At 38.1% G+C, this 20029-nt stretch overlaps 1 protein-coding gene across 1 annotated transcript in view; it reads right to left on the bottom strand.

Moving 5' to 3' along the window:
* Positions 1–2: 2 nt before the first annotated feature.
* The window catches only part of DNAH7 (dynein axonemal heavy chain 7), a 238249-nt gene continuing 218222 nt past the window's right edge, over positions 3–20029 (bottom strand). Inside the window, exons 58-64 of the mRNA XM_069469091.1 lie at positions 19487–19672; positions 17840–17977; positions 14047–14277; positions 11176–11328; positions 9580–9757; positions 3060–3163; positions 3–421 (exon numbers count right to left, since the gene is read on the bottom strand). Of these exons, the coding sequence (XP_069325192.1) occupies positions 215–421; positions 3060–3163; positions 9580–9757; positions 11176–11328; positions 14047–14277; positions 17840–17977; positions 19487–19672 (1197 nt within the window). The 3' untranslated portion in view covers positions 3–214. The remainder of the gene's footprint in view (positions 422–3059; positions 3164–9579; positions 9758–11175; positions 11329–14046; positions 14278–17839; positions 17978–19486; positions 19673–20029) is intronic.

The following is a 20029-nucleotide window of genomic DNA, read 5'->3' as shown; positions in this document are numbered from 1 at the left end:
ATCAATGTGTTTTCTTTAGTCTTTATTTCAGAACATTTTCTTACATTGAAGTATGGATCATTTAAAATTATCTGCATTTGTGTATAAGTAAATTCATAATTAAGTATAACTTTAGTCAAATTTATTTAAACCAAAAAAATTGTTTAAACAGTAAAATATACTTTGTTCTCAACCATCTAACAAGAAATAGGAACGAGGAAATGATGTCGTCTGGTTATGAATTAAGTTGACATAACAGTGCTACACCCCGTCCAATCCAGTGCTCCTTGGGTTGGTCAGAGGGAAGAGTCATGGCCATCACGAAATTCGTAGAGTGGCCCGTGGTGGATAATGTTCCTCTCCGCTCACTTGTCTTATACAGTGGGGCAACATAACTTGGTCGTTTCGGTATATCTGTCCTCTTACAGGGCTTTAGCCACATCTGCAAGAAAATGCATAATACCTCTTTAAGTCAAGGCTGTTATACTTAACATATATTTGAGCCTACTATGGTATTCTCAGAGTAAGGTTATGTCTGTGAATTTCTGTTGCCCAAATAGATTTTATTTTTGTCAGCAGTGCTGTGATTGCTCAAAACATTTTTTAGAGGTCTCATAACTAACTTGAGAACCAGTTTAGAAACTAAATGAGAAAAACAGTTTTCACTTACTCTGACAAAAAGCATATTATACAACTCTTCTTTACCTCTCCACTATACTTACCCAGGAATGATTTTGGTGCTTACAATAACAACAAATCAGATATACTTTCAAAGGAGAGGATTACCACCACTGATACTCAAAATCATGTGCTTCATTAGTTGAAAGCCAGTCTCAAAAAATTCTGAAGGAATTTTTAGCAGCAGCAATATAACTAGAGCACCTTCCCATTTTAGGAGACTTTGAAAAGAGATACTATGTTTATTATGCTGTTTTAAAACATAGTTTTATTCCTTTGTAACTACAACATACTCCTATTCTTTCTAGAGTCAGCCCAATTCCTAGAATGTTAAGCATACAAATTGTTGAACCTCACCAAGATTTTGAAGCAAATTAATCTTTGCACATAAGAACAAACTGATCAGAAAGATGTTTTAGAATTTAATTAAATTCATTTTTCTAGTAGTAGTAATAGCAATCCTTGAGGTGATAGGACTTGACACCCCATTGCTCGGAGCTCTTTCTTAGGTTTCTCAGGTCAAAACACAAATTGTATGAATGAGCTTATGAGGATGAAGTTTTCTCTATTTCTCTCACGTAACTGTGGAATCCAGATTGTCATAAGGGGATTCATAAGGCATTTTACAGGTATTAGCTACAATATAAGACTTGACACTTGGGTGTATTTCATTTCAACCCAAGTGGATTTTTCTTTTTTTCTTTTTTCTTTGAGACAGAGTCTCACTCTGTTGCCTGGACTAGAGTGCGGTGGCGTTAGCCTAGCTCACAGCAACCTCAAACTCCTGGGCTCAAGCGATCCTCCTGCCTCAGCCTCCCTAGTAGCTGGGACTACAGACATGCGCCACCATGCCTGGCTAATTTTTTCCATATATATTTTTAGTTGGCCAGCTAATTGCTTTCTATTTTTAGTAGAGACGGGGGTCTCGCTCTTGCACAGGCTGGTCTCGAACTCCTGACCTAGAGCGATCCACCCGCCTCGGCCTCTCAGAGTGCTAGGATTACAGGCGTGAGCCAATGCGCGGCCCCAGGTGGATTTTTCTAATGAGAATTTTTATTTCTTACTTAGCTGACTGCCTTATTCAGTTGAATCATTATCCATTTATAAATAAATTTCTTTTACTCACTGCAAGCTACTTAGGAGTTTCCATGTGAAAGGAAAAAAAAAAAAAAACTAAAGCCCAATCAACTCCTGAAATTGCAGACATTTATTTGCCCTTGTGACTCTCAGTTTGGGTCTCATATTTTAAGCATTTTCTACCCATAGTATCTTAGTATATATGACAGGTTTCTCCCAACTAGCTGTCACCTGGCCCCTCACTGTGTCTGTGACAGCTGCTCTGAAGAACTTTTAAACTTGTCTTTGGGCTGCTCCCTAAATCCCACAAACAATTTATTTAAATCCCACAGCCTGTATTTTATCATACCACCCAGACCTACCCTTCAAATTGTGTAAGAATATCTCTAGCTGTTTTGTCATGATGCAGTTACAGAGGGAAACAATTATATATTATTAATCTGCCCATGTTGAAGATAAGTGTCTAGAAAAACATAGCTTTCTTCACAGCTGGTTGTCATACAGTAATCTTTTAATCTGCAAACTTAAGATTTTTAGGTCAAAGTACATGTAAGAAAAAATCCCATATGTGTGTATGTGTATACAAATATACAGTTGGTACTCATTATTGATGGATTCCATATTTGCAAATTTGTCTACTCACCAAAATTTATTTGTAATCCTAAAATCAACACTGGCAGCACCTTCATGGTCCTTGGCAAACACTGACAGAGCATCATCTGACCCATGTGTTCCCAGTTAAGGTTGAACCAGGTGAGGCTTTGCTTTCTTGCTTCAGCTCTCCTAACCATAAACAAGTGTCCTTTTTCCTGTACTATTCAGTGCCAAGTTTTTCACATTTTTGTGCTTCTCCTTTGGTGATTTCACTATTTAAAATGGCTCCCAAGTGTAATGCGGCAGTGGGGCCTGGTGTTCCTGAATGCAACAACGCGGGTGATGCGCCTCGTGGAGAAAAATACTAACTCATGCCTCAACGAAGCTCATAGTATTTTGGCCGTTAGTTAATGTTAATGAATCAACAACACAGTAAATAAGATGTCTTTAAACAGAATAAAACGAGGTCACGTATCAACTGGCTGATGAAAACGTGACCAAAGAAACGCAACCCTGTATTTCCCCTGGGAGCAATGGTTCCGTATTCAATGTCAGCAGCAACTTTGTAGAACATAATTACCCATGAATAACAAGAATTGACTGTGTGTGTGTGTGTACGCATATACACACACATACACGCACAGGGGCTATTTATATATAATATGTAAAATAGTTTATATGAAAAATACAAAAAATGGTCCCCCATGTATATATCATTAGAATTTACTAACCACAGGTACTGTATCATAAAGAATTTTGGGATGTGATTCTGCAAGTTTCTTGATCTTTCTATTCCAGGAAGCTCCATCCAGAAATAATCCATGAATGAAAACACCTAAATATAAAAGAAAAAGGTTAATATATTTTAAATATGCATATTGATTGAATCTTGAATCTGAAATTCCTACGTGACTACTGTGCCAGAGATAGCAGATTAGCAGCCTAAGCCTTGTTCTAAAATGAAAGCAATCTCCTGAGTATTTTGCTTTAACATACATATTTCAAGACCATCTATACTTTGCCTAGTAAAGTAATGCAATAGTAAAATTAGGTGTGGAAGACAAAAATGGAAAGGAATTTTAAACTAGTCTATTGGAAGTCCTCAGTGTGTGGGAACATTATCAAATTTATATTTTTAATTGGCCAATGATTATACTATGTTATCAGAAGTCATGAATTCTGAAAAACAAAAACAAAAACCAAACCCTTTCTTAATTATAGGGATCCAGTGGCTATTAGCCAGCCTATGAACAAACTACTCCTCTATAGATCGCTGTCATGAAAGTTAAATTTCTCCTAGCCTTTTAGAATGTATTCTCACTGCCACCACCTCTCCTTGGTCTGTATGCTGAAAGGACACTTAGAAGAACTCTCTAGAATGTAATGGCATACACTAACAGCTGAAGAGCACAAATTAGGAAATTAAAGAAACATGAGTCACTTCCTTTGGCTTTGCATATCTATAAAGCCTCAGGGATTGAATATAGGTATCTGCACATAAAAATATTTATTTGAATTATTGTACTGAGGTCAGCAGAAGCAATGTGGAACTGAGACCAAGGTTTTAGTTCCTAATTTGCTGTGTGACCTTGAGCAATTCATTTAACCTCAGAACCGGTCTTATCATCTGGAGAACCTGAAAAACATTTGTAAAACAATAGGGCTCGCTTTGTCTGCCTTGCAGAGTCGTTAGAATCAAATCAGCTAATACAGGTGAAAATGCTTTGAAGAGTATGTAAAAATCCATTTGAGCAGTGTGTTCAATAGGACTTTTTGCAGTGATGGAAATGTTCTATATCCGTGTTGTCCAATGTGGTAACCACTAGCTACATGTGGCTATTAAACACTTAAAATGTGGCTAATGTGACAAGGGACTGAATTCTAAATTTTATATTAATTATGGTTAAATTTAAACAGCCCCATGTGGATAGTTCAGTGATGGGTGTTGGGGGGAGACTTACCTATTTTCCCCTCTGGGTTTTAACTGATGGAAAGAATGAGCTGGAATAAAAGATCAGTCTTATAAATTGGCAAAGCACTTACTTGTCCAATAACTGCCAGTGTATAACTTCGGCAAAGCTGAATTGCAAAGTGCACCTTGAGCTTGGGCAATGTCGGGGGTGGACCTGCCTGAGGGGAGAGAGGGGCCGCAGAGCACACGCTGCACCTTAACCTCCGGCCGGCTCTCAGTGCTGCCCGCCAGTCACAGTGACGGGCGGGAAGCGGGAAAGCGCGGGAACTTCATAACGCTAAACAGAAACAGGGAAAGAGGAGAACCTACACACAAGTCCAGGTGACCCTTGCTGACTTGTAAGCGTAGCCCAATAAATCTTTGCCTCTAACCAGCCAGGTATTTATTACTCACTGGGAAAGAATGAAAATGTCATAGAGAATAAACAGTAGAGTTCGTTTCAACACCAGAAAATGGTGGTAGGAACAAAAGTTCCTTTCAACCCAACAATTTTATAGGAAATATATAATATGAGGAGGATGTTCAAACGCATTTTTATTCCTCATGGTCAATAAGGGCCGTGAGGAAAACACACGATCCATGAAATGGCAGGCGGATGTTGACCGGGTCCTGCTCACAGCCGCTCCAGCTCTGAGTGACACCTTTTGGCGGGTGCGAGGCGCTCGGCACGCAGGGTCGGCGGCGGCTCCTCCCGCGCCCCTCGCTCACCGCTCACCGTTCCCTGCCTCCCTGCGTGCTGCGCATGCTCCAGGTGAAGACGGTCAGTCACCTGGCGGTACCCAGCAACTCAGATAGGAGGAATCTTAAGTACAGCTCGAATATTCTATGCCAAATAAACTTTCAGGGGCACTGTGGTCTTAAAGTAACCTTTTCATTATATTTTAATTTAATGTTAGGTAAATAAGGCCGACATCTTTGAGCCCCAGAGCCCAGAAACAAGCACATACTAAAGTATGTATGGAGGAGAAAGACTGCTGAGGGCTAGAGATCGGAAAGAAAGAAACTTGAGTTTTAGCCCAAGTGGTTCTCAGGTGAGCTCTATGTCCGTCCCATTATCCCGTAAGAAAGTGATTCCTTGGGAAAAATCCCATTTCCCTAAATCATCCCATGGATTCTTTTTTTTTTTTTTTTTTTTCTGGTAGTTAAGTAGAAAGGAAAAAGCTGAAATGAGAAAAAGGCTAATTTGGGGATATGTATGTTTGTTGGTGAAAATGTATATGTGTGTTTTGTATTTGAATAAAATAATAAAGTTTATGATTTAGCAAAAAATCTATCAGCTGTTATAAATTAAGCCTGGGCTAACATTTTGGTAGTCAATTAAATGGCTTATTTAGCTAATGACTACTATTTACTGTCTCATCTTGGAACACTAAATGGTCTTTATTAATCCTTTAATAAGTTGAGCTTTATATTTGCTCCATTGTTTCCGAGATAATTTTGGATTTTTAATACCTTACCTCCTTTAATAGAGCTTTTGTGGGTTAAATTAGTAAATCATTATAAAAAGAAATACTAACTACCCTGTACAGTATTTAAGTTCAGTGTATAATGATGGGCAATTCAATAGTTTGATCTTGGGTATTAGCTAGTTTATAAACTGTAGGCAATGCTTTTATAAATTCAATCTTTTAGCTGAGTTCAAAAACATATAACTCTGAGAGACATCTTCCATTTTGCTCAGAATTCACTCTAATTGCCACCTTCTGCCTTACAATGATACGAAAAATATTAGAAAAAATTCTTGCATCTGAATTAAAGACTTAAGACATAGCTTCTTCAAGAAAAAATTTCCTTGAGAACATGATGATGTTTTCAAACTTCTACTTCTACCAAAATACTTAGTAGACCACAGAGAAAACAGCCAGGCATGAGAGCCAGACGGCCTGGAGTTGAATCTCAACTCTGTCCATTTCTAGCTGTGAGATCTTGGACAAGACACTTAACCTTTCTGAGCTTTAGTTTTCACCCCTCTCCCATCCGGGTATTAACCAGACCCAACCCAGCTTAGCTCCCAAGATCAGACAAGATCGGGCACGTTCAGGGTGCTATGGCCGTGGACTCCACCTCTATAATGTGGATAATAGTAGTATCTGTGCCATAGGGTTATTGTGAGGATTAAATGTCAAGGACTGGGCTGTTTCTGGAACCCAGGACAGGATAACCCCACAGCTAGTAGTCCATGTTCTTCCCTTGGTTTCCCTTTACCCAACTTACACACTCCTTTCCTCCTCCCTTCTCAAATATTGAGTTTAAACCAAATTCTTTATCCTCTTGGTATGTTGCTACATCTATCTAACTATATTTTAAATTTTATGAGGGCAGGGATGTAAACTGTTTTTTATTAGTATCTTTTATTTTGTAATATAGTAAGCTGTATAGGGGAGGAATTTTTTAAAAGCTTATGTTATTAAGGAAACAATAAACTCAACAACTTAGCAAAAAGTTGTTAAATTTCCTTCAGACATTCAGCAACAGGCCCCTTCTGAGAGTTAAGAATAAAGGGATTCTGAACCAATGGCCAGATTAATGACGAGTTAGTTAGGCACCTATGGCTGAGGAAGAAATGATTAGTTCTAAGATATCACATGTCCCAATGATCTCTTATCCCTTTCATTGTTTTTAAATGTGTTTCTGCAACGAAACTATTTAAGTATTGAACATTGGGATAAAAGGTGGCTAAAAAAGGTCGGATGTGAGTCCAGGAGTTTGGAGTGCATGCAAGCAGCATGATTTTCGGAATTTCTACAGCAGCACTGAGGGCCTGTTATGTGCCACTCTGAGGGGCACTGAGTGCAGAAGGGTGCAGACAAGGTCCCCACTCTCTTGGCATTCATATTGTAGTGGGGGAGACAGACAAGAAAGAAAGAAACACATAAAATAATTACAGAGTGTGACTAATGTTTCGAAGTTAATAAGCAGAGGTGTAAGAGAGGATAACAAGGGGGAGTGGGGTCCAATAGATAGAATGTTTGTGGAGGTGCCTTCAGATGACCTATAATAGAAGCCGAGACCTGAAGGCTGAGAAGTGTGCACCACGCTGAGTCTGGGCTTGGGAACAGCACCTACTAACAGCCCAGAGTGAGAAGAGCCTGAGGCATTCTGGGAGCTAGAAGATCAGTGTGACCTGAGCATAGTGGCACGTGATGGGCTTGTACAGAAGAGACGAGAACGTGCCTGGCCCCAGTCACGGTAAAGGGGCTGGATCTTATTCAAGCTACAAAAGGAAAAATGAAACTTATTTAATTCATTAACTTATTTAGCTGTCTGAATTTTCAGTGGAGGCTAAGGGCTGACATAATCTGTTTACATTTTAAAAAAAATTTCTGTGGCTTCTGTACAAGTTAAGGAATATACGTGGCGGTGGCGGCAGGACTGTGGGTGAGCACATGCGCTTGACCTGAGCATATGAGGAGGCAGAAGAATGAAGAACTCGTGGGTTTCTAGGTGGACGTTGGTGCCATTTATTGAAATTACTTCGGTTTTACACATCCAGGAGAACCAAAGTGGAGATGTCAGGCTGCCAGTTGGAAACAGAGGTCTGGACCTTAGGGGAAAGATGCAGATTGGAGACTGACATTTGGAGGACGTCAGCAAGGAGATAATGTTTAAAGATACAAAAAAGGAGGAGGTCACTTGGGAGAGGATGCAATTAGGAAAGAGAAACAGTCCCAGGACTGAGTCCTTGCAAACTCCAATATTTAAAGGAGCCTAAGCCAGCCAAGAAGCATGAATGTGGCCAGCGAGAAAAGGAAAATCAGGAGTGGCTAATGTCCTGGAAACAAAGGGAGACGCTCTATTTAAAAAAGCTCTCTTCTAAAAGCTCTCTTCCGATAGCTTTTATTTTTTTGTAAAGGATGAGGTGAGATGTGGGGGCAGAAGGAGGGGCAGAGAAGGCATAAGTGGTCATTCTGAGAGTGGGAAAGCAAACGTCCCAGGGAATAGTCGTGGGTTGCTTCATAGTGTCACAAACCCTCCTGAGATTTGAGACAATCGATTTAAAGTAAAACCACTTGGCACAGTAATATGACCATCGTACACTGTTGTAATTACATAGCCACTCGTAAGTATCTAGAGTATACAGTAGTTGAGGGACAAGATTCTAAACTGTTCCCTGTTGTTATCTCCAGTGCCCAAAGAGATATGACCTGGTGAAAATCCATTGTTCAGTGGTGAGTCAGGAGGCAGAGTTGTCTTTGATACATTAATTAAGCAGTACTCAGTCACAGTCATTAGAGACGAATGTCATTGATTTAAAGACAGCACCATTTTGATAAAATTCTGGAATCTGTAGCATTTAAAAAAGAATACTTGGCTGGGCGTGGTAGCTCAGGCCTGTAATCCTAGAACTCTGGGAGGCTGAGGGGGGAGGATTGCTCAAGGTCAGGAGTTCGAGACCAGCCTGAGCAAGAGCGAGACCCCCATCTCTATTGAAAATAGAAAGAAATTATCTGGACAGCTAAAAAAATTGTATATAGAAAAAAATTAGCCGGGCATGGTGGCACATGCCTGTAGTCCCAGCTACTTGGGAGGCTGAGGCAGGAGGATTACTTAAGCCCAGGAGTTTGAGGTTGCTGTGAGCTTGATGCCACGGCACTCTAGCCCAGGCAACAGAGCAAGACTCCCTCTCAAAAAAATTAAAAAAAAAAGAATACTTGTTTAAAATAGTGGCCCTGTCCACCCAATTTGAAATAAAACACCAGGTAGCCATGAACTATTGAAAGACAAACAATCCATGAAAAAAAACAAAGATTTCCTCACACTCACAAAACAAATGCTTTTCTTAGCTGTAAGTTTTGGAATGACACACGTAACCGGAAAGGGTACATATTTTAGGAGTCTGCAAACCTATGCTCTTAAGGTCCGAGGAGAAACCTCCTTTTCAGTGCTGTACCATCTTGACCCTCAAGATCAACATAAGATTGTAGTTGGTTATCCTATGTGCTGTTAATTTGAGGATTACTTTCTTCTTAGCTTATTAGAAATAATTCTTAACTTACAAGATTTTGCAAAAAACTCCCAACAGTACAAAGGACATACACTGTTTATCCAGATTCAGCTACTGTTATCATTTTCCTCCCCTATTTGTGTGTGCACGGTCTCTGTCTGTCTCTCACTGGCTCACTCATTTGCTCTCTGTCTCTCCATAAAGTTTTCTTAATAACTGGAGGATAACTTACATATGTGATTATTACTTTCTTAACAGCTGAGGAAAGTAAGCAAGAATGTTGTTTTTGTTCAGTACATGGATATAAGCCCACTCATTCTGTCACTGCACTTACCATCTTCAGGAGCGTACTTATATTCTTTGTCTTCCATCACTTCATAGTCAAACCCAAGCAGATCAATGGGAATGGTGTATTTCCTGGCGTAGTTCTGCTGGGCACCGGTCAGGAAGGCTTGTGTGAAGAAGAAGCCAGAAAGCCAGAAGACAGGAGGAGGGCCGATCTCGTACCATTGCTATGATGTGAAACACAAGTGTTCCCACAATAAAGCCTTCCAACTTTTGAATACAACATGGCTTAATAAAATTTGTCCAAAGACACCCACTATATTTTAGGTAAACTAACAAATGACCTCTGAGGAGTAAAGGCCACACTCTCAAGATTTTAAAAATAAGTAGCATATTCGGTGTTTATTCTGACTTCATATCCATCCCATCGGCTTGGGAATTACAATGTGCATGAATGCAGATGTAAATGTTTGTTTTACACATGCAAATGGTTCTCTCAGAAAGGCCGCATGCAACAGCAAACATCTACTATACATTGTTGCACAATACATTATGTTATATAGTTGAATAGAATGAGAGATCCCTATAAAGCCCAGTCAGATGGCAATATTTTTTCACTTTTTTCCCCTCTAGCTAGCCATTAGTGCCCAGTAGAATATGGCTTTGGAGGTTTTTCCTCCTACTCCACCTAAAATACAATGAAATCCAACATATGGGAACACAATAGTGTACAAGGAACTCCTGGAACAAGCAGGGTAGTGAGACCTTAAGGTCTAGAAATATCAAGATACCTTAACTCTGTTCATATCATAGATTGTAATGGTACGGTAGTTGAATACTGACTTTAAATAGTGAATTATAGCAGCCTGAAGAAATGAATTTGAAGGCTTTTCCCTATAAGAGTCCAAGGTAGAACCTCATCTTTCAACAACAATCTTAATTCCTTAGTATCAACTCTAGTGCAACAGAAGGCCTATATTATGAAAAGGGAGTTTAGTCATTTTATCTCTGCAGAGATTTCCTCACAGGTAGCTTTTGATGCATTATGTATAGTATCTAGGAAATTAATCAATACTTCTAATGGATATAATTGTTAATAAGAACATAGTTAAGCACCAATATTACCAGATAATTAGGAGATAGGCTTCTGCCCACTCAACACTTCCAAGACAATTAGCCATTGAGGTCATCACTGACTTGGGCTGACCCAGCAATCTAGTGATTTCACGACCTAGAAAAGTGCTGGGCAATGAAGAAATAATACTCCTCACTAGCATTAATTGCTTGACTGGCCTTCTGAGATGTTTGCTATAGGGATCTATTTTAATGGTAAATATTTCATGGAAAAATCAACATAGCTAGATGTTTTCTCCCTTCAAATGTCACTGACTTGAATGGCTGGCTTTACTGAACATGAATACCTACTCTGAAAGAAGCTTTCAGAGATTGTTCTTTCAATACTATAATAGTATGTTGACAGGTCAATGTAACAGTTATATACACTATATGAAATATTAAGTAGTAGCCACTTGTGCCTGGGATGAACAGAAAAATTAGGGAGTAATACTCATTACATTAGGCATTCTGATGAAGAAAATAAAACCAGAAGAAACTTAACAATTTATGATCATTTGGATGAACTTACCTGCAAGAATTTTAGTCTTGCAAGGAAGTCATTCACGTAACTGCCAAGTGGTTTAAGACTTGGGTAGGATTTACCCATCCACATTCCTGGAATTTTGACATTCAAAATGCTTCTAACCACTTCTTCAAGATCTGTAGACATCACTACAAGCCCCTGAAACATGTTTAACCTTGGTTAATATAATAGCATAGATTACAAACACCCCCTTTTTTAAATGCCTTCTTAATTACCCTTTGTGTACAATTGTGATTAAGTAAGGTTGAATAATATAGCAAAAACAAAGAAAGTGAAGATATTTGCTTTTGCTCACAAGAAAGTCATGGAGTCTTTGAACTAAAATATTAACAGTTTTAATCTAACCAAATTTTAACAGAAAATCTTCTTAATGTCTGACTACTCACTAGCTATTAAGTCAGAGTCTAACTTAGTTTACTTGTCTATTAAATGGACAAGTAATATATCTCCATCCTGCCTTTTTTTTTTTTTTTTGAGACAGAATCTCACTCTGTCACCTGGCTAGAGGGCAGTGGCATCATCCTAGCTCACTCACTGCAACCTCAGACTCCTGAGTTCAAGTGATCCTCCTGCCTCAACCTCCTGAGTAGCTGGGACTACATGCACATGCCACTATGCCTAGCTAATTTTTCTATATTTTGTAGAGATGAAGTCTTGCTATGTTGTCTAGCTGGTTTTCCTGCCTTCTTAGAAAGATGATGATGAATATGGAATTAGAAAAATTATATGAAAGGCTCTGAAAAGTTAAAATATCCTAGAATTCAATTGTGAAGTCTAGTTTACCTTTTCCCATTTTGAATCACTGATGCACAGGTGTTAAAACTTTGAGGCCCTTGAAAATTCCTGCTTATTTGATCTTTCAATTGGGCCAATTGTTATTGTCATTTCTGTTTTTCTCATAGTTGAAAATATTATTCCAACTGACATATGGAGAAGATTTTGGAGTAAATTTGATTACACATTCATTTGCCTCCTTCTCAAAAGCCCAATAAAATAACAGTAAAAGAATACAATTTTTAAAGGTATAAGCCCACAAGTGCAGCAAAACATAAGGAAAAGGGACAATGACAACACAATTTTGGGAGCTAGAAAGCCTACGGGCTGCTGGTAGTTGACTTAGTGGTCAGGAGAAACCTGACTCTAAATTGGCAGAGGGGAAATCTAAGAATCAACCAGATACACATTGCAGAATGCCCCCAAAATCCTGTGAATTCAAGCCCCTAGATAATATGCTTCTGAAAGTGAGGAGAGGAGGTGTTAAATGAAAAGGATTGTTGAAACCTGGTTTAAAAACCAGATTCCTAGGTCTTCTCCTCCAAAACTGCATGTTGCCTACCTTCAATGTAACCTGCAAAGGAAAATGCAGAAATCTCTAGAGTGGGAAATGCCAGGCCCAGTGGGGTCAGAGTTACTATAGTTACTATACTGAAATCAGAGCGGTTAAGTCAGTGCACGGATATTAGACACTGAGATCTCTGAGGCCTCTTTTCCCTTTTAGCTCCCAGAATGCTAGAGCCAGCCCTTTATCTTCCAGGAAAGAGATAGGAAAAACCAAGTCAAAAGGAAATACATAATGATGTTGAATGTTTCTTAACCAAACGGCCCAGCCAGATTACACTACAGTGAAGATCACAGCAATCACTAGAGTTCTTGTAGTCTCCACTCAACATGATAATGTCCCTTTTTTTTTTTTTTTTTTTTTTTTTTTTTGAGACAGAGTCTCCCTCTGTTGCTCGGGCTAGAGTACCGTGGCGTCAGCCTAGCTCACAGCAACCTCAAACTCCTGGGCTCAAGCAATCCTACTGCCTCAGCCTCCCGAGTAGCCGGGACTACAGGCATGCACCACCATGCTTGGCTAATTTTTTCTACATATTTTTCGTTGTCCAGCTAATTTTTTTCTATTTTTAGTAGAGATGGGGTCTCATTCTTGCTCAGGCTGGTCTCGAACTCCTGAGCTCAAACAATCTGCCAGCCTCGCCCTCCCAGAGTGCTAGGATTATAGGCGTGAGCCACTGCACCCGGCTCCCATTCTTTTTTTTTATTGATACATAATAATTTTACATATTAATGGTTACATGTTACATCTTGATACAAGCACACAACATACAATACCCATTCTTAAATGTAAGCAGACAAACAAAAATTATCAGACACCAGAGAAAGGCTTCTAACATGAGAGAAAAGTTTTTCAATTGTGCATTCAATTTTTGAGCACAAAAAAGATTACTTAGATTTTCTACTTCTTCTTGTGTTGAGTTGGTAACATATGTTTTCTCAAGAATTTATTCATTTCATTTACATTTTTAAATTTATTAGCATAAAATTTTCAAGATATCATCTTCAGATCTCTTATACTATACTATCTATTGTGATGACCTCCTTTCCATTATTGATCTTGGTTTTTGGTTACTTCTCCTCCAAGGGGCCTGACCCAACCTGACTAAGAGAGCTCACCCATCATTCTCTACCCCCTTCTCTTATTTCATTTTTTTTCCATAGAACTTATCACTTACCAAAATTATATATGTATAATATTTGTTTATTTTTAAGTTGTCTGTCTCTCTCACTAAAATGTGAGCTATGTGAGGGCAGAGGCTTTTGTCCTAGTCCTTCCCATGCTGTGTCTCCTTAGCAAGTATCCTATCCAGCACGCTGTCACTACGTAGCATACGCTAGACTAATTTATCCGTTTATTAACTGTCATTCTATAAACTCCTCAAGGGAAGGCATTATTTTCTCTCTTTTCTATCCCCAGAACCAAGAACAGTGCTTACACAGTATCTGTACCCAATAAATGTTTGCTAAATAAATGAATGCTATGTATAATTCAATCATTTTGGGTGTGTTTCACCTTACCTTGATTGCTTTTTGAATATTAATGCACGAATCTCTTATGGTCTGCAACAACTTATTGAACCGTCCCATCTCTTGGACGAGCACAGTGTTCATGCTTTGAGTGTAAGTTGTTGGGTATCTCCTCATGGCAGCTTCAATGTCAAAGTTATTTGGAAGTTTGCCCAAGATGTCACCAGCGACCTCATTTACTACTTCATCTGATGATTTTGCACCAGCACCTGCTGAACGAGACTAGGAAGAATCCAACCTATAACTAAAAATCCTCATAAACATTTAAGAATAGCTGAATAAGAAAAATCCTAAGGTAAATCTTTATAAGAAAGAACACTGGCTCTGCTATTTTATCCATGATCCTTTTCCACACAAGATTTATTAAAGTGATGATAACAGGCATGGGGATGGATTTTTCAAGGGAAAACAATTGTTGCAGAGGAGGAAGGGCATGTGAGTGTGTTCAGAGACAAAAGAGGGTCTGGAGAAAGCAAATATGCTGTACGTTTTGCTGCCTAGGCACAGGCAGAGGACCAGATGCTGCAGAGAGAGGAAGAAAGAGTATTTACTTGGTGGAGAGGCCAAGTGATGATGGGCATTAAACCCCAAAAGGAAGAAGTCTCATCTTGCTTTGAGAAAGCAGACCACAAAATACATCTGCTAATAACTCTGGGCCCCCTGGTTGCCAAAAGCAGAAATATAGTTTTCCCCTTGAACCAGAAGGGCAGAGAAAATAAGCTCATCTCCTCTAAGCAGCAGGAAGAGTTATGGAGAAAAGACAGACTAGTGATTCATGTTGGAAGCAAGGAAGGAGAATTTCAATTTTTGTTTTTTATATTTATAGTGGCATTGTGTAAATGAATCTATATTTTCTAGAAAAACCCTTTAAATCCTCAGAACAAATGAATGTGTGTATGCATGTGTGTATGTGTGTGTTTGTGGAGAGAGAACAAGCATTATTAGAATATAAATGAGTATGTCTCATGTTTTTCCAGTCCAAGGAAATTGTGTTTTGTCCTCTCTTAAATTTTGTTTCCTGGTTTCAATACTATAAATATTAAATATTCTATAAATCTATTCCATAAATATTAACCATTTTACCTAAGTTCTACCATGATTTTTAATGCTACCTACCAGATACCACCATGTTATCCTATAAAGTTATACAATAAAATAATTAAGTGTTGGTAAATTTTAATTATGTGCTAATAAAAAAGAATTATGCTCATATCATAATCCCTTATGATCCCAAAGTACTGAGTTTACAACTAAATATATAAAACAATTCATAGAGAACAAAAATGACAGTGAGTATTTGGCCCAAACTAGTGAAATATCTATTTCCATTGCATATGAAGAATCATATGCTGATTTCCATTTGTATTTTCATGCATGTACAAGATACCATAAACTCATTAAAAATATTTCTATTTTCTAACAAGAGCTGTGCCCCTACAGAAAAACAAATCCCAGGCCTATAGTCCTTCAAAAAAATGTAATAAAAATACTTTAGTAACACAAACATTCCCTTTACCTGTTTCTCACACACTAAAATCATTGGAGTGATAGGTTTTTCTAAAGTAATATCCAGCTGATAATGAGACTTGAGAACAACTGGGTTCTGACTTGTTTGTAATTATTGATCTTAGCTCTTTCCTTTTTACCACTTTTTCTTAGAGTTTTCACAAATACCACTTGGAATCTTCTAAAGGTTATTTTCTTTTTATTAAACAAATAAGATAAGTGGAATTCATTTTCAAGGAAACATTAGAGTTTAACATTTTCAGAGATCCTAGACCATATCAAGTTTTATAATATTTTAAGTGGAAACAATTTTCCTACTCAAAATAAAGTGTGACAGTTAAGCTTAAGCAAAGGAACTCTGTAAAAGTAGCATTTTCAATTCTGATAGCCCCCTCTTTTATTTTTTCCAAGATAAATTTGTTAAATACATACTGTAAAAGTCTTGTCACTGTTAACTTGCTTTCCCAGCTCTGTAGTGCTGATATCTGCCTCTGAACTGTGATAAACCCAATCTAGAATCACTGAACTACTGCTTACCCATTACTATAATTGTACTTGCCAATCGGAGATTGAGGATATTAAAAGAGGTTGTTTAATTACACACTGAAAAGATACCCCTTGTGTATTTAAACTTATTTGTTTGGTTCTGAGTCATTTTCTGTTGGAATGAGCCCACTGTTTTATGTATTCTGTAATGTGGCACACCCCATCAAGTTTAAATAAAGCCAAAAGACAAATGTTCCGTTGTCAGACTGTTGCGTATTACACACATCTAATGTTCCTAAAAAATCTACTCATTTATGTTTGTACATATACTTTTGTGCCCAGGCAATAACTGATTTTAGTGACATTAACATGTAAAATGGACATAAAAATAGTGTCTCTTTTTTGCCTTATTAGAAAATGTCATCATGGAGTAGATCAGAGATGGGAGTTCCATGGGCTCTTCTACCAATGATAGCACACCACGTTATCCTCCTAAGTTTTAGCTTTTGCAGCATCTCTGGATATCCACCTTCTGGTTCTTAACCCATTTTTAGAATCTAGAGGGGACTACAACACTGCAGTTCAGAACACAGATTCTAGAGGCAAACTAGTGGGAGCCAGATTGCTTGACTTTGAGTCCTGGCTTGAAAGTGCACAGCTCACTTTGGGCAAACTCCTTGAGCTTTCTGTGCTTCAGCTTTTTAGCTGCAAAATGGGAGTAATAATATCCCCTATCTAATAGGACTGTCATAAGCCTTACATTGTTATACATAAAGCACTTAGAACAGAGCTGGCATGCAGTAAGCACTATGTAAGTATTTACTATTAGTATTTTTACTCTGAGATTCCATAAAAATAAAAAGATCAGTTAGAATTCAGGATAATTTGCTTGACTGATTATTCATCCTTAATTTATTAAAATTTCATTTAATCACTATGGGAACTCTTGCTGTTTGGACTAATTTGCTTTCAAAATGTTTTTTAAAAACCAGATAAATAACTGAGCACATCTTTTAAAGGAAGAACAACACAGAAAAGATCTCTTAATAGACAAACAAGATTAATGAATGTTTTTCATTCAAATGTACTGACGTGTGCCCATGGCATGGTAAATTTTGGTGCCTTAGAAGATTGCTTTCCTACATCCGATACGCCTATGCACTCACCAGTAGAGCTGCATGTCTACCAAGAATCGGCTGTATTCTTCTCCTAAACCTTTTTGTTCATTTTGTATCACCACTGCAGCTGTATACTTTAAATATTATGTAATTTGATAAAAATAGTAGTGTGAAAGGAAACTGTTTCTATGTAAACTAGGTTAAATGTTCTGGAATATTTTATAAAGATGAGTCATTTTTAAAAGTTGCTGTGGAATTAATAAGGGAATGGAAAATAAAATAGGTAAAATTCTAGATGGATTTTCTCATCAAACTGTTTCCCAAGTGTCTTTGAAATTCTTCTTCCACTTTAAAGAAATTAAAAAGGGGCATAATACATAATGTATTGGGGCATGGTTTATGCAAGGAAGGCAAACTGGAATTCCTAGAAACAGAATGATACTCCAAGAATAGATCTAGGTCTTGGTTTCAAAACAAAAAAAAAAAATTGATGTAAAAAAACCCCATACGATCATGTACTTTGTGTTTAAATCCATATTTAAGGTATGCATGTATTTTTGTCTTTTCCTTTAAATGCTTCTCCACTTTAACAGGATTGTATAAGGAAGGCTCCATGGTGCTGGCACATGGGGCTTGGGGAGCATCACTCACAGGCTCCTGAACAGACCACACACCTGAGTAAGAAGAATGTTATCAAATAGCAGTTGAGTTTCTGACTGATCTTTAGTGATATCTGCATTGGCATTCATCCCGAAGATTTCTGGTGCTGGGGTCAGTGGCAGAGTCTTTGTGTATTCGATGTAGCTTTTGTGCTGCAAAGATGAATAAGAAGGCAGGAGGTTAGAAATCAATTACACTGAAGAACTTCTCACTGAAAAGAGGTAATTTTCAATACTCAAGTTATTGAGTGGATGAGATTGTGAGACTGGATACTGAATGCTTTCATCTTCTTTTAGCCTGGGCCAAAGTTAAAAAAAAATATGGACATATTTTGAGAGAAAAAGAAAATGTACCATTCAATTTGAATAGCTTTTTAAATGGGGGAGGGAGGAGAATTCTAGTAACTTCATTTAGAAATTTCTTCCAGAGAAGTCTTTCTGTGTGACATTTTGCTGATAATGATTCATCATTCATCACAATACAAATACTTTTCTCTGATTATTCTTGTTTACTGTTACTGTGAAAAATCTGACCAATTCAGAAAAGTAAAAATTATCTGAAATTGTATTATCCTGAGATAATTGCCATTAACATTATACATAATTTTATGCATATGCACACAGATTTCATTTTATTTACATGAAATACTATCAAATTCCATAGCTGTCTTGCTCATACACTCATATGCAAACAGCCATCTACATATGTGGTAAAGGGGGTGTGGTCATCGATGGTTTTACTATGTCGGTCCTGCTACATGCCTTATTTCATCTTGCTTTTTTCTCAGTTGACAATTCATTTTTGGAGAGCTTGTTATCCCAACTCCCATATTGACTTACTCCATCCCATCAGCCACCTAGGCTCTGGCACTGAGTTTTCCCTTCATCCATACTAGTGTCTGTCCTCAGCCAACATTAACCCTAGTGGATGGGGATAGGGTTGGGGGTTATAGCATGTGTCTCTGTTGGATGTGACAATGTGTTGAACTTTCAGTATAAGTCCTTTGACTTTTTGGGAATAAAATAAGAAGCAACTCAATTGTCCTAGCAATCCCTAGAAATCTACTGGGAGATAATCAGGAGGCAGGAGACAGGACTGGAGAAGAGCAGAAGGGACTCTGGCCTTGTGCTCTGCAGGTGGTTCTGGGATTCTCTGCCACCTCCTATCTGAATGGCCTTCGGCAAGTTATTCAACCTTAATGGACCTGTTCTTTCATTTGTAAAAGGGATAAAATAGTAATAACAATGTTAATTTGATACTCTACTGAGATAATTACTTGTAACTGATTTGTAAATAATTGTAATATAAACAATTACTGTTAATGATATTTTGTAACCCCTGTCATGTGTATTTTCATTTTAGTTGGGGACAATGCCTTTTTTACCCAAAAGACTTAATAATGATGACAGAATTTCAGGTGACTGAGGAAGCCATTCTTGGGTGAGGAACGTTTCTGATACTCCTTACATTACAGCAGATAGGAAACCACTACGTCCACCTGTGCATGGGGTTTGCTCTATCCCCGTATGACTGAAGAAAGCAAAGACAAGGGTTAGCGAAAAACAAGGCCTGGAGGAAAATCACCATTTTAAAAAAATATCATCACCACCAGAGGAATTTCATGTTTTGCTGCTTTTAGTGTTCTTGAAGGGCACACTTACATCACCCGAAGGAGGAACAAAATAAATGCCACTTGAGTCGAATTTATAGTCCGGGTTTTCAACTAATTCCGTACTGTAGAATTTGTTCAGAATGCTGCGCAGCGTGCGCCGGTCCCAGTCGTCCGTCACGCGGCCTCCGTAATTGCATTCACCGGTCATGTACCGCAGAGCGTCGTAAGGCAGTTCCTAAAATTGAGAGTGCAAGTCACTCCACCAGTTAAGGGTTATCAGTAGCACATTATACAAAATCGTGCTTCTTGTTTGCTCCTATGATAAACATTTTACAAAAAGTTTGCATTAACACAATTTCCCGTATGCGCTTCCTTGCTAATTGTTGCATTTTTCCCTAGGGTCTTTCTCTCCTCTTGTGGTTTTTCATTTCCATTCAGTCAATGCTGAGAATAGAACCCCTCTATTAACTTGTGAGCTCATTTACTATTCAACCAACATTATTTGAAGACCTACTATATGCCAGACACAAATAAGTTAGACCATAATGCCATCTGAGAAAACTTTGCACTGCTGACTGACATTCATAACAAA

Source organism: Eulemur rufifrons, chromosome 1 (assembly GCF_041146395.1).
Source record: "Eulemur rufifrons isolate Redbay chromosome 1, OSU_ERuf_1, whole genome shotgun sequence".
Classification (NCBI taxonomy): domain Eukaryota; kingdom Metazoa; phylum Chordata; class Mammalia; order Primates; family Lemuridae; genus Eulemur; species Eulemur rufifrons.
The sequence above is the reverse complement of the archived record's forward strand: the minus strand, read 5'-3'. Positions and strand labels throughout refer to the sequence as shown.